The following is a 13123-nucleotide window of genomic DNA, read 5'->3' as shown; positions in this document are numbered from 1 at the left end:
TTGTATTTGTGATATAGTCAGAAGATCAGAGCTGATGTGATGTCTAATGTCTGTTATCCTTACTACAGGTGTTGTTAATACAGTTAAAAACAACTACAAGCGAGTGTTTGCAAAAAGAGTCAAATATTACTTTACTGCAGAAAATGTTCAAAATCCTACATTATTAGTAAAATCCCTTTGAAGCAATGTGACCACTTGTAAATCTTGTTTGTCTAATAAACAGTAAATTTCCTGACATTAATTCGAGCAAAGACGTTGAACAGCTTCCATTTCGAAGCGTGAACACACTCAAAGCTGCTGCCGATCTCTCCTGTGAGATTACACTCTGAAATTATTGCCAACGTCTTCTGGCAGAAATGTGATTTTGCCAGTCAGTAAAATCTGACAAAATTCTAAATTAGACAGACATCTCCGGCATTTGTTGCAGTTAATGTTGAGGCAGTTCTCCTCAAAAGTACATTTCGAGGACTCGAATCCAGGATATTTGAAGCCGGTTTGGCCGAGCTTTACAGGACCAAATCAAGGGACTTAACAAATACAAATAACAAGTTGTTTACTTCATCGAATAAATCCCCTCAAGATCTTTTACTTGATGTGTGTACTTTTCATCCAAAATGCATATTAAACCCTTTTGATTCAAATCCACTGATTTGTGTTCAGATGGTATGAGTAACAAAACACGACAACATTTAATATGACAGTGTTTCTGGACTGTCGCCGCATTTGCACAGAAATGAAAGTTATGTGAGCATCGTTTCTATTTTCTTTTGGCTTCATGCATAACCAAAAGAAAATAGAAACAATGCTCACATAACTTTATTAAAATCAAAGCACAGAGCTACCAAAACACATAACATCTGTCATTAACAGACGCAAAGCTTACCCTGGAAGCGTCCAGCTTGCTCTGTAACATTTTTACATCTTAGCCAACTATTAAGCGATTAACATGGTACATAGGATGCAAATAAACATCTCCACTGTGGAAGAGTTGCAGTTAGAGAGTGGCTTGTTAATCAATCTGCAGTAGTTGACTCGCAATTTAATCTGTCCCACAGGGAACAAATTAAAGTGTGCACCATTCGGCAGGTGAAAAATGTTCATCTCAAATGAAAAATGTCCTCACTATTGTAACAAGTAAGGCTGTTATTCTGTTTTGATGTTAGTGAGGTCCTATTTTGGATTTTACTGGTGGGTGGTTCTACATTTTAGACTGTGCCTTTAAAAGTGTTTCTACATAAAATTAAAGGTTCAGTGTGTAGGATTTAGAGGCACCTACTGGCAGAAATGATATTCATAACTCTGTTTTTATTATTGTATAATCATCACCTAAACTAAGAATCGTTGCATTTTCGTTACCTTGGAATATGCCTTTTTATTTACAAATGGCCCAGGTCTTTTCGGCGGCGTTATTCATGTTGTTTCTACAGTAGCCCAGAACGGACAAACCAAACACTGGCTAGGACTAGGACACTAGGACTGTTAATGTTTTCAAGTTTCTGGCCACCGTAGATCTCCTACACACAATGTGCAACCTAACCGATAGATGCAACTAAATCCTACTCACTGGACCTTTAAATTCTTATGACTAAATAAGAAACAATCAGAGTTCAAGTTTGGAAACTCTCAAAAACTCAGCTAATCATCAAGACTGTGTGTGTGCTCTGACTTTGACAGGATCCCATTATTCTTACTGTGACTGAGCAGTCTTCAGTGCCTCCAAGTTATTTGTGCAATAATGTGTAAGCAGCATTTTAATGTTGTAGCTGCAGGTGGTGCTCAACACAATTAACAAGGTCAACGAGGTGCTAATTTAAATCATAATAATTTATCTCCCACTGTGTTTGAGCTCATCAGATCTTTTCTTATGTATAATCCATTTGTTCGACAAATGAAATGGATTACAAAGTACAATACTTCCTTTTCTAATGCAATAAGGCAAAAGTACCTAATGACTGTGAATGACTGTATGCCAGGAATAAGCAATACATCGGCTCACTGATCCGCATCACCAGAATCTATACCTGGACCGAAGGGTTGAGCTACCAGAAGGCAGCATTGCAGATGTTCAGGACAGTTACAAAAACCTTGGGGCCCTGCAGGCAAATGGGAACCATGAGGAGGCCGCAAGGAAGTCAGCCATAGCCCAATACCTACGAGAGTAAGGCTGTCCTGAAAAGTCGGCTGAATGAAAAGAACAAGGACCAAGCCATCAACGTGCATGCCCCCCAAGTCATCAGATACCCTGCTGGTATAATAAGCTGGCCAAAGGAGGAGATAAAGGCCACTGATATCAAGACAAGGAAGCTTCTCACAGTGCATGGAGGGTTTCATCCCACATACAGCACCCTGAGACTGTACACTAAGCATAGCGAGGGGGGCAGAAGACTGGTGAGCGTCAGAGCCACTGTCCAGGACGAAACAACCAAAATCCAGGAATACATCAGGAAGATGGCCCCCAAAGATGAGCTGCTAAGTGAATACCTCAGGCAGCAGAAACCCGATAACGCAGAGGAGAATGAATCATCATGGAAAGACAAGGCCCTCCACGGCATGTACCACCGACAGATTCAAGAAGTGGCTGACATCAAGGAATCCTACCAGTGGCTGGAAAAGGCTGGACCGAAAGACAGCACAGAAGCACTAATCATGGCAGCATTAGAACAGGCACTTAGTACAAGATCAATAGAAACAGAGGTCTACCACACCAAACAGGACCTCAGGTGCAGGCTGTGCAAAGATGCTCCTGAAACTGTTCAGCACATAATAGCAGGGTGTAAGATGCAGGCAGGAAGAGCGTGCATGGAACGCCATAACCGAGTGGCTGGCATAGTGTACAGGAACATCTGCACTGAGTATGGACTGGAATTCCCCAGGTCAGAATGGAAGACACCTCCTAAGGTGGTTGAGAATGAAAGAGCTAAGATCATGTGGGACTTCCAGATCCAGACTGACAAACTGGTGATGGCTAACCAACTGGACATTGCATTGATCCACAAACAACAGTAGAAGGCAGCGGTGATAGATGTAGCAATCCCGAGTGATGGCAACATTAGGTAGAAGGAACACAAGAAGCTCAAAAAATGTCAAGGGCTGAAAGAGGAGCTAGAAAAGATGTGGGGAGTAAAGGCAACATTGGTGCCAGTGGTAATCAGAGCACTCGGGGCTGTGACCCACAAACTGGGAGAGTGGCTCCTGCAGATTCAAGGTACACCATCTGAGGTCTCTGTCCATAGAAGTGCAGTCCCAGGAACAGCTATGGTATTGTGTAGAACCCTCAAACTCCCAAGCCTCTAGAAGACCCAAGCTTGGGGAAGACACTTTTTTTTTAACACATATAAGATGAAAACATCTCAGTAAGATGGTGTTTTATGATTTCCACTTGCTGCCCAAGATTAAGCTAACACTGCAGTAGCAACCTTCATCCAGTGGATGTCAGTCCTTGTATGTTTCAGATTTCTGTGGACTTAGTGTCCCAGTATGGGACAGCTTGGCGCCTCTGCTGAAAATGAAGGGTGTAATGCACATCATCTACATGTATCATGTCAGTATGGCCTTAACTTTTTTATAACAAACAATATGAAAGACCAGAATTAAACATCTGTTCATGAAAGACATACCTCTGGAGGGAGGTGACCACCAGCTCTGAACCATCACTTCCAAAAAAGGTTTCTATACAAGTGCTCACTGCTCATCCAAACAGTGTAGGTCAGAGAAAATAGCTTAGAGAAACAGAAATAGGTTAAGGTCTTCATCATTTTTTATCTAGGCTACACTCGTTCCCGACGGGTGTTTGGGGATAGCCTGAGGTTAGACCTGAAAAGTGAATCAAAAATGGAATGGGTCGTTTAAATAGGGCAGATGTTTCTTTAGGAGAGGCCTGAAGTGTATTCTCTGGCAGTGCTCAGCAGTCACATCGGGGAATAGAGTGCAGAGAGAAATACATGACACTCCCTTCACTAGACAAGGAGCTTGTTCATTGTTTGAACGGGACAGAGGGTTATTTTTCATTTGTCACCTACACTAGCCTGTATTGTCTCCAAATACATACTTAATGCTTCTGCCTCTGACAAATAAGGTAACATCTTTAATTCATTGTTACATTTTCCAAAACAATTGTCTCTTTGGGGAGAACAGAGTTGCGCTGTTTGATTGTCATTGTCTCATTGTGGGGCTGACTATGATTGTCGGATATCTAATGAGAGCAAATTTGTATTGGCCACCTTGATCACATGACATGTTGTATGCAGTGCAGTTTCTAGTTTTTATATAGCCTATAGTTAAATGTTTTTATACATGCTCGCCGCTTTGGTCCCTCGCTTTTATCCAGCAATAGCTCAACTACTACAGTATGGATTGTCATGACATCATGACAATCTGGCAATCCCCTGACTTTCCTCTAGCGCCACCATGACTTTGAACTTCGTGGCCATGGGTTACAGGTCTCAACAGCTACTGCATGAACTGTTATGAAATGTGTCCCCCTCAGGATGCATTATAACTGCTTCAGTGATTTCTAAACCTTTCCTCTAGTGCCATCATCAGGTCAAACTTTAAATTTGTCCAATAATTACATTTATGACCAAATACCTGCAATTTGATGCCACTCCCATTAACCTCAGCTGTACTTTGAGTTAAGTGCTAATTATCAAATGTTAGTGTGCAATCACAGAAAACTCAGGAGGTAAAGATTTAGCTGCTTAGCATCAGGATGTTAAAATGGCATCGCTGCAACATTTCTAAAGGGCTGTCATCCTTTTATCAGTGCTTCTATCACATTTTATCTTCCGCTTCACTTTTGGTGTCTGTGATGCGCCAGGACAGATAAACTGAGACACAGCCCAGCTGCCATCAAACAGACACAACACTGACTGATGCACATCAGTGGAATATGCAGCAAATAGACGATCAGTAAACCAGACTATCAAGTGCCATATTTGAGGCAAAAAGCAAACAAGTTACAAAGCACTCTGGATTCAAAAACATGCCAATGCACAACGCTTGAACTGTCTCTTGTACATAAACACATTTTTATTCAGCCTGATATAGGTTACACATGAAAAAAAAAAAAAAAAAAAAACTCTAAGAGAACTACTTCCCTTTGTGGAGCTAATGATATGACAGTTTTAAATCAGCTTCAGATCCCCACATGGCAGCTGTCAACATGAGCTGCCATGAGCTGTGAGGAATTAAGCATAATCACATGCTACGACTGACCTGAGGCTTTTTTTTTTCTCCTTTCTTCAAAAATAATACAAAAAGAAAACATATCCCCTCGGCAGTCTTTATGTATGTTTTCTCACTAAATGATATGGAATGTTATCTCGGAAATGCAGGTTAAAAAGAAAATTGTTCTCTGCGACATCAGAAAACACAATAAGAAACTGAAAGAATAAAAAAAAAAAACTGATTCCCAGAATCCTGTTCCCAGGCTGCTACTGTGTGTGAGGCATTAAGAAAACACCACCTCAGTCCAAAGTGTGCTCAACAACGAAAATAACTGAAACCTGCTGCTGTGATTCGGTCTCATAATCCTCAAACGTGGATATGAACAGAAAGCACAACTTGGATGCTCAATAGTACAGATTAAATTTACACTGCTTGCAGATCAGCTTTGGAGTCTAATATATTAGGACTGACAGTCAAAGACACAAAGCAAAGACTGATGAGGGAAAAGAGGGGAAGGGTCTTAACATTTAACTAGTGTTAGTCGTCTTTTTTTTTTAACTTGTAAATTTCACAAAGTGCAAATTTTCATTTATATTACATCATAACCAATTTTAGAAATTGTTTATTTTCTATTATATAACAATGAAAAATGGTTAATTCCACATACCCCCAACCTAGCCATAACCAACCCCCCTCCCCACCTGTTCCCACCAGCTATCCGTCCGAATATTTAAAAAAGGAATCACTAAATACATGCTGCAATGACGCCCACCAATGTGTTTGAAACTTGACCAAAGCCTCCTTTTTTAGGCTCCTCGAATCTCTTACAGTACACTGTTACTGTCAGCGTGCGTTTATAGTTAAAATATATATATTAATCTATCATTAAATAGTATGCCTCTTGCACAGTCTTGCATGCATTGAAGAGCATTTTGAGCAAGCTGTACAAGAAGGAGAGGCGTGTGGACGGACTTGCTCAGGCTGTAGGCTCCGGGCCAGGTCCAGGCACTCTTTCGCCACCTGTAAACGATTTTTGCCCTTTACTCCTTGCAACCACGTCAGTCCAAAAGATTGGTTCTCCAGTGTGTTTTTGTCGAGTGAGCATTTTGTTTGTGTGTGTATATGAGAGAGTGTGTGCGTGTGTGAGTGTGGTTCTAAACTCAGTTTCACAGAAGAACTGTGGAGATCACTGAAGTTTTGTTCCAAGCTTTCGTTGTCTGTTCCTAAAAGGGGAAAAACAAACAAAACAAAATGAATTAAGTCACATAATAAATTAAACACATTCAAGCAAACTAAAAGCCCAGTCACACCTGCTTTTTAAAGTAACAAATTCAATCAATTTAACTGGAATTGCAGCATAGAGTGGATTTGCTAGGGACAGTGTAAATCTACACAGATCTCTGGTGAACTTTACAATCCCAGGGCTCCAGATTCAATCAAAAACCTGTGAAGTGCAGCTTAACATTTTCAATGGTTGCTCAGGTGCACCTGACATTTATTATTTGGGCCTACACCGTTAGCAACATGTGCTGAGGTTTGCACAACAAGCAGATTGGCCTCTGAGTCAGTCGCACTATGGCCAGCGCAAATGAAATGGTGGCGCTAGAAGACCTGCCTGCAGGTTACAGGTCAGCTACAACAGCAACGCAGAGAGAGACGACAGTGAGGTGTGTCACCATGCGCCGCCTTTCTATCACCCACATGTGCCAATCACCATGACGCGGAAAAAGCGAACCGAAGCCCGGCAATGCAGCCTTTAGATGCATGAGCAGAAGGGAATTAATAAAATTACTGAAGCAACTGGCATTTACACTGGCATATAGCCAAGGTAGAACCAACTGAAACACTTCTCCTGATGCACAAGTTTTATTATTTTTTTATTTTATATTTTCAATTTCATTTCATAAAAGATGCTTTTTCAGTTTTATAGCTTGTTGTGACCTGTTGCCTTGTGGGAAAGTGTTTGTTCAGTGTTTGGTGGAATACAGAAATGTTCAAGATGCTTCTTATTTCTATAATTAAAATAGTTTTCTAAAATTGACAGTGGGCAATATGCTCTCTCTTCTCTCTGGCTGTTTTTGACACTTGAGCTACTGTCTGTTTCAAAATAAATGAAAACAAACCGATTCTTATGCATTTAAATTGTTCCACCTGTACCAAACTTGCACCAAACCTTGGCACCTAAACTGTGGTACGAATCGCACTGTGACTTCTGTGTATCGTTACACCTCTAGTTAAAAATTACCAATGTGTGTGGGAAATGACAAAGAAGGTAAAATTTGAAATGTAATATTTCACCACAAAAAGGCACAGTGAAAAACTCTGGATGAACCGAAAGTACGTGCTGGTGAACAGAGAGTCCTAAATGAAAAAGCTATTGTAAGTTATCTGCCGTGTTGCACCCTTCACTTGTATTTAACCTCCTCTGTCTACATATAAACTGCTGTACAACAGAGACAGGGTTTGCAAACAGGAGTCAAGCATCTTGTTAGCAAATGAGCTAACAAGCTTCCTAACTGACTGTAAGCAGACTAGTGAGCTTGGAAAGCTTTCTTCCCTCTTTCTCCAAAACTCTCTATTGAATTAAATGATGTTCAATCTTGAGACAGGAATAATGCACTCTGTGCAAAGGAAACAGAAAGAAGCTCAGACATGTACTGTGGCTGACAAGCACTTGCATGTTCCTAGCTTGCTAAAATGTTAGCCGTTACCTCACAAGCTACAGTACTTTACCAACTCACCCTGAGAGTACTCACTATGTCACCAAGCCTCTACCAATGTCTAGGTAAAAGTCAGTGTGCTACTTTCTGGTGTGACCGGGCGTTAACGGTTATAAATGAAGTGTAGTGGGTGGAATACAGAACGTTCAAGACAGCAACTTACCTTGCCTCTGATCTGGTCACTGTATACTCAAACCATAAGATGTTGGGGATCAGGCTTGTATCTCGCACCAGGAAGTACTCTGATATTGGCCTATACATGATGAAAACGTTGAAAGAACAAATCATTAAGAGTAACCATCACAGAGCAGTTTTATCCACTTATTCAGGCTGAGAACAAATCATCTTCCCCTGTGACACAAGGAGGAGACAGAGAAATGAGAGCACTACTTACCACGCTGCTATTTTGGGGAATAATGGTGTCAGCACCTCTTGTGTGAAAAAGAACCAGACTATGCCAATTATACAACCGGCCACTCCGCCATAGAAAACCTGGCTCCAGGTGTGATACAACAGGTAGACCCTGAGAGGGAGACAGAAAAAACTATGTTCAAGAAAACAGAAGTTGTGCCTGGAGTCCTTAAGTAAACTAAGTCCATCATCGGCATGCACTTCAGATTGTATCAAACTTGGGGTGTTTATAGGGACAAAATGCTGCTGTTACAAATGCAAGAGCACAATTTGGCTTTTTACTTGGCAAAGGTAAATTTTAATGTTATCCTGGTGTGTTTAAATGCTATCTTGTGAAATTTATTTTTAAAAATGTAATTTAGCATGAAACTTGAATAAATACAGTCGTTTGAAGAATTTTTTTGCTTTCACAGCAATATAAAATATATATTAAACAGAGAATAAAGACTTTTGAAGCAGATGCTTTCTTTTCTTTAAAATGTTTTTCACATGAAAGGTTATGTTAAAGGGTGCTTCCTAAATTTGTATGGTTGACTTTGTGCTCATTCAAAGGTAGTGTAATGACAGACTGATGACTTAAAAACAGTGTTATTTAATGAAGATTTCTTTCTTTCTCTTTTGTTTCCCTGGCACAAAAGGGGGAATAAATAACAACAAAAATAAAATTAACAATAACAAAACATTGGTATCAGCCAAACTGTTATTTTCAACATCAGTATTAGCACAAAATTTCACAATGGGTGCATCCCTAGTTCTTGTCGCACAAGAAACATGAAAGTATCTGGGCTTTTTTTCTCTACTTTCTGGCATTTTATAGGCAAGAAAATAATCTGCAGATTAATTGATAATGAAAATAATTTCTTGCAGCCTTACCTGCTGTATGAGACTGATAAGGCCATGCCCAACAGGATGATGGACAGTATGTGTCTCCACAGCAGGTCCACACATCGAGCATTGTTCGTTTGATGCATTCTGAAAAGAGACGTCAGCATGAGTTCACACCATGACATCTAATGATGACATGTCAAGGTGGAGTGGAAGCTTAATGAGTGATTATTAATAATGTGATAACGATATACATGCCCTGGAATAAACCAATAAACAACAAATACTAATATAATTTGCTTCATTGACATGAATATACTGCAGTGATACTCAACTTATGGCCCATGGGTCAAATAGGATGCTAGACTGAACAGTTATTTAGATCTTGTTTTTATTTTATTTTCAACTTCAGTGAAAATGTTCAACAGTTAAATGTCCACCTTGTAAAAGTTAACAACTGTATTTGATTAGACCGTGGACATTACACTTTGGCTAGTCACTGCACTTCTAAGAATTCCACAGCTATTTTTCTGCCCTTAAACCTCGCAAACACCAAGAAGAAACAAACTCACCTTAAATAAAGGAAAAGAAAGAAGTAAACAACAAAGAACCACATAAGCTGGGAATGACTGGAGGGCATCCCATACTCTGTGTTTAGGGTTGTGTGAGCTCCTGCAGAAAGACAAAAAGACAACAGAACCTGATATGAATATACACTGACAATACTGAGTACACCTTAATGTAAACATTTTCATCGAAAATTTTTAAAAACATTTCCATGACTTTACAAGGACCCATCATATTTTTTTTTCTTGCCCTTTTCACACCACACTTTTCAAACATCAGATTGAAACTCAATTCAACCATAATTTCAACTAGCTGGCATTCATGGAGGGAGAGACGGAATAAAGGAAGAAATGGTGGTAAACAAACATCAGACATGAACGCATGTTAGAGCTACGATATGTTGACAGCTTCAGAAAATAAATTTGAAATTATGTTACAGTACATCACAAAGACTAATGTTACACCTTCATTCTACACAACATAATTCCATGAGTTCTCCAAGTCTTCTATGACTGTGGGAACCCTGTTAGAAGAATATATGTATATTTATTTCTATTGTTTTTTTCTATTGTTTGTTTTGAATACCATGGTAACTGTTTTCTTTAACATGGTGTTAATTCTTTAATGTGTATGTCAATCCTGTGGTTGTCTGTGCTTTTCTATTGTATGTTTTTTTTTCTCTCTCTGCATTTTTGACCAAAATAACAAATCAAAAACAATTGGCAGAAAATAATGATTACTTCTAGTCCTAGATTTATTAGGGCTGCAAGTGGCAATTACGTTCATTAATACATTTTCCATGACCAACAGTCCCACAGGTATTTGTTTGTTTACTATTATTGTGATAAACAACATTATTTAATCCTTAGATTTGAGAAGCTGAAACCAGCAAATGTTTAGTATTTTTGCTGAAAAAAAAAACCAAAATATTATTATTCAATTGCATCTGTAACTTTGGTATCGATATAGCCTCAGTAACACTTTCTCTTCAAAGTCAAACTTATAAACAGAGTTTATTGACCATCTGAGCTCTTTTATTGTTTGAATCTGGCTATTATTTAGGACCCAGCTTTTATTTGGGTATTTGCAGGACATAGGGATGCTAGCTTTTCATCATGACACAATCCAATGTGTTTAAGACAAACCAGACAACTGAACTGTGATTGATGTCAGAAGATTTTCGGGCAACTGTGCAACTTTGCCCAGTCCTCTCATCTTCACATTAAGTCAACAGCTTCACTCACCTGCACATGGGCGCGGCTCTCTGAGAATGTGCTTCAGCAGCCAGTTCACCCCTTCATTCAGGATGAGCCCACCAAAGAAGGAAATCTGTCAAAACAAAACAAAACCAAACACAGAAACAGGTCAACACATTAAGGTTTCCAAACTTTTGGCCTGTCTGACACAAATGTTGTTCAGGCTCCTGTGAGACAGTTAAGATCTTAACACTTTGAAAGTGATGCTCTCTTTGAGAGAGTGCAGAACTCACCGTGTGCAGCTCCCGTTTAAACACTATGAGTGTGACAAAACCCACGAGGATTGCTATGGGCAGGAGACTGATGTAGGCCAGCACTTGTCCCGTCAGATCATCTAAAACACAGTGACACAGTATTCATGTTGAGACATTTCATAAAGCACAGTAAAGTCACCTAGTTAGCCCTGGTGGGAGTGACACTTTGAGGTGCTCAGTGAACCCGGATGGTTGAAATATTTAGCTGTGGTGGAGAAGCTAAACCATCATTCAGCCTTTCTAACACAGCACATTGTCTATTTTAGTAAATTCATAGAGGTCGGTGCAGTGTGGTTTATGCTAGTTATACTAATCAGTATGAGGCCAAGGGGCTGGCTACTACGTTAGCCGTCCTGGCTACAATGCTATGTGGTGAAATAGCTATTTATTTCCACCATAGTCTTAAATAATAGTTTGCTATTCGGGGTGATTGAATTTTGTCGAATAATTCACACAGGGCGCAGAATATTCGCTAATTCCTCAGAGAAAATATCAAAGCCGATATTAAGACAGCTAACAGGCTAGCTAGCCTTCATTGTGGACATTAGCGCCAACTGCGCATGCGGCGCTGTCACACAATTTCGCAGTCCGGGTTGCATTCCCCGCTGTGCTCGGCGTTTTGCAGCGTCTCACTATTTAGCAGTATCACCAACGGCCGTTTCCATTCAGTAGCGAGCAAACACACGCAGTCTTCGAAAATTACAAAGCGGCCGCTGGTTATCATCTTCAGTACTTAGAGAAAGATGTTGAGTTTACGTACCCTCCGGGAACTCTACGTGTGTCAGAGATATGGACCGCCATCGAGGTGGTGCCGAGCACTGCTCTTCCAACGCCATCTTACCCGGACACAACCGGGCAGTCCCAGTGAAACGCCCCAGACACGTGTCTAACCAATGGTGGTGTTCAGCCTGGCCCCGGCAGCGGAGCAGCCGTCCAATCCCAGCCGCGCACTGGAGATGAGATATTTTGCCCATAGAGAAGAATTATTGAATGAACAAAAAACACAAAAGTCCAGCACTCCACATTAAAGCAACAAACTGCACTCATTCAAAAAATGTAATAAATAAATAAAAATAGAAATTACAGATTTTTCATGATTACTAAATTAATGTAGCCCATAAATTACTAAAACTACATGCCATTTAATGCTGTGATAAGGTATATGCCCATATTTGCTGTATGTGGAAATCTGAATTTATAGGGTCAAATTATTAAATGTAAAAAAAGTAAAAAAAATTTTAATGTCACCCAAGTTGTAAGTACTATAACACCATTGCTAATGCTTTATAGATCACTTATTAGCTATTCCCAAAGGTAAGGCTGCAGCAGACAATTACATTAATTATTGATAAGCTTGAGGTTATTTTTCTTGCTTAAATGATATTTTTTTAAGTGTGAAAATTTTCCCTTCCAATTTCCCAGGGTCCAAAGTGAGCCTCTTTTGACTAACCAACTAGCCCTGAGATATTTTACATATATACTGTTGTTTCTATTGTTTTGTCCACCTCATTTATATCAGTTATGGCAGGCTAATTAACAAAAACAACTCTTCATATAATGCAACACAGTTAACAAACAGCAGCTTCTAATGATTGTACATTTGAACTAGCACCTCTTTAAAACTGAAAATTATAACCTTCACAAAGGGATAGATTTATTGCCTGATTGTTGTATTACATTGTATTCATTCCAGCTAGGTGAACTTAATAAACTGGCAACTGAGGGGAGTTCACCTGCAGAGCAAATAATACTAAGACCTTACACTGGCTCACTCAGGCGTCTTTTCATGCAGGTAAAAACCACCCTAAAACAAATATTGTGTAACAACCTCCCTTAGAGTATTAGAGGAGCTACATGACCTATTTCCCAGTTGGTCTATTGACACTGGATCCATAGATACAGCCTATTCTTATACTCATTTTAT

At 39.7% G+C, this 13123-nt stretch overlaps 1 protein-coding gene across 1 annotated transcript; it reads right to left on the bottom strand.

The window, feature by feature from the left end:
- Nucleotides 1-5771: 5771 nt before the first annotated feature.
- Nucleotides 5772-12058, bottom strand: dolpp1 (dolichyldiphosphatase 1). The gene is made up of 8 exons (XM_049604705.1): nucleotides 11960-12058; nucleotides 11179-11279; nucleotides 10934-11018; nucleotides 9695-9794; nucleotides 9171-9269; nucleotides 8281-8409; nucleotides 8050-8139; nucleotides 5772-6389 (listed from the first exon to the last, which is right to left on the bottom strand). Exons 1-8 carry the CDS (start codon nucleotides 12033-12035, stop codon nucleotides 6353-6355), a joined length of 717 nt encoding a protein of 238 aa, XP_049460662.1. The 5' UTR covers nucleotides 12036-12058; the 3' UTR covers nucleotides 5772-6352.
- Between the last annotated feature and the right edge of the window lie 1065 nt (nucleotides 12059-13123).

This window comes from Epinephelus fuscoguttatus, linkage group LG18, assembly GCF_011397635.1.
Source record: "Epinephelus fuscoguttatus linkage group LG18, E.fuscoguttatus.final_Chr_v1".
Classification (NCBI taxonomy): domain Eukaryota; kingdom Metazoa; phylum Chordata; class Actinopteri; order Perciformes; family Serranidae; genus Epinephelus; species Epinephelus fuscoguttatus.
This window is presented reverse-complemented; position numbering and strand designations above follow the sequence as displayed.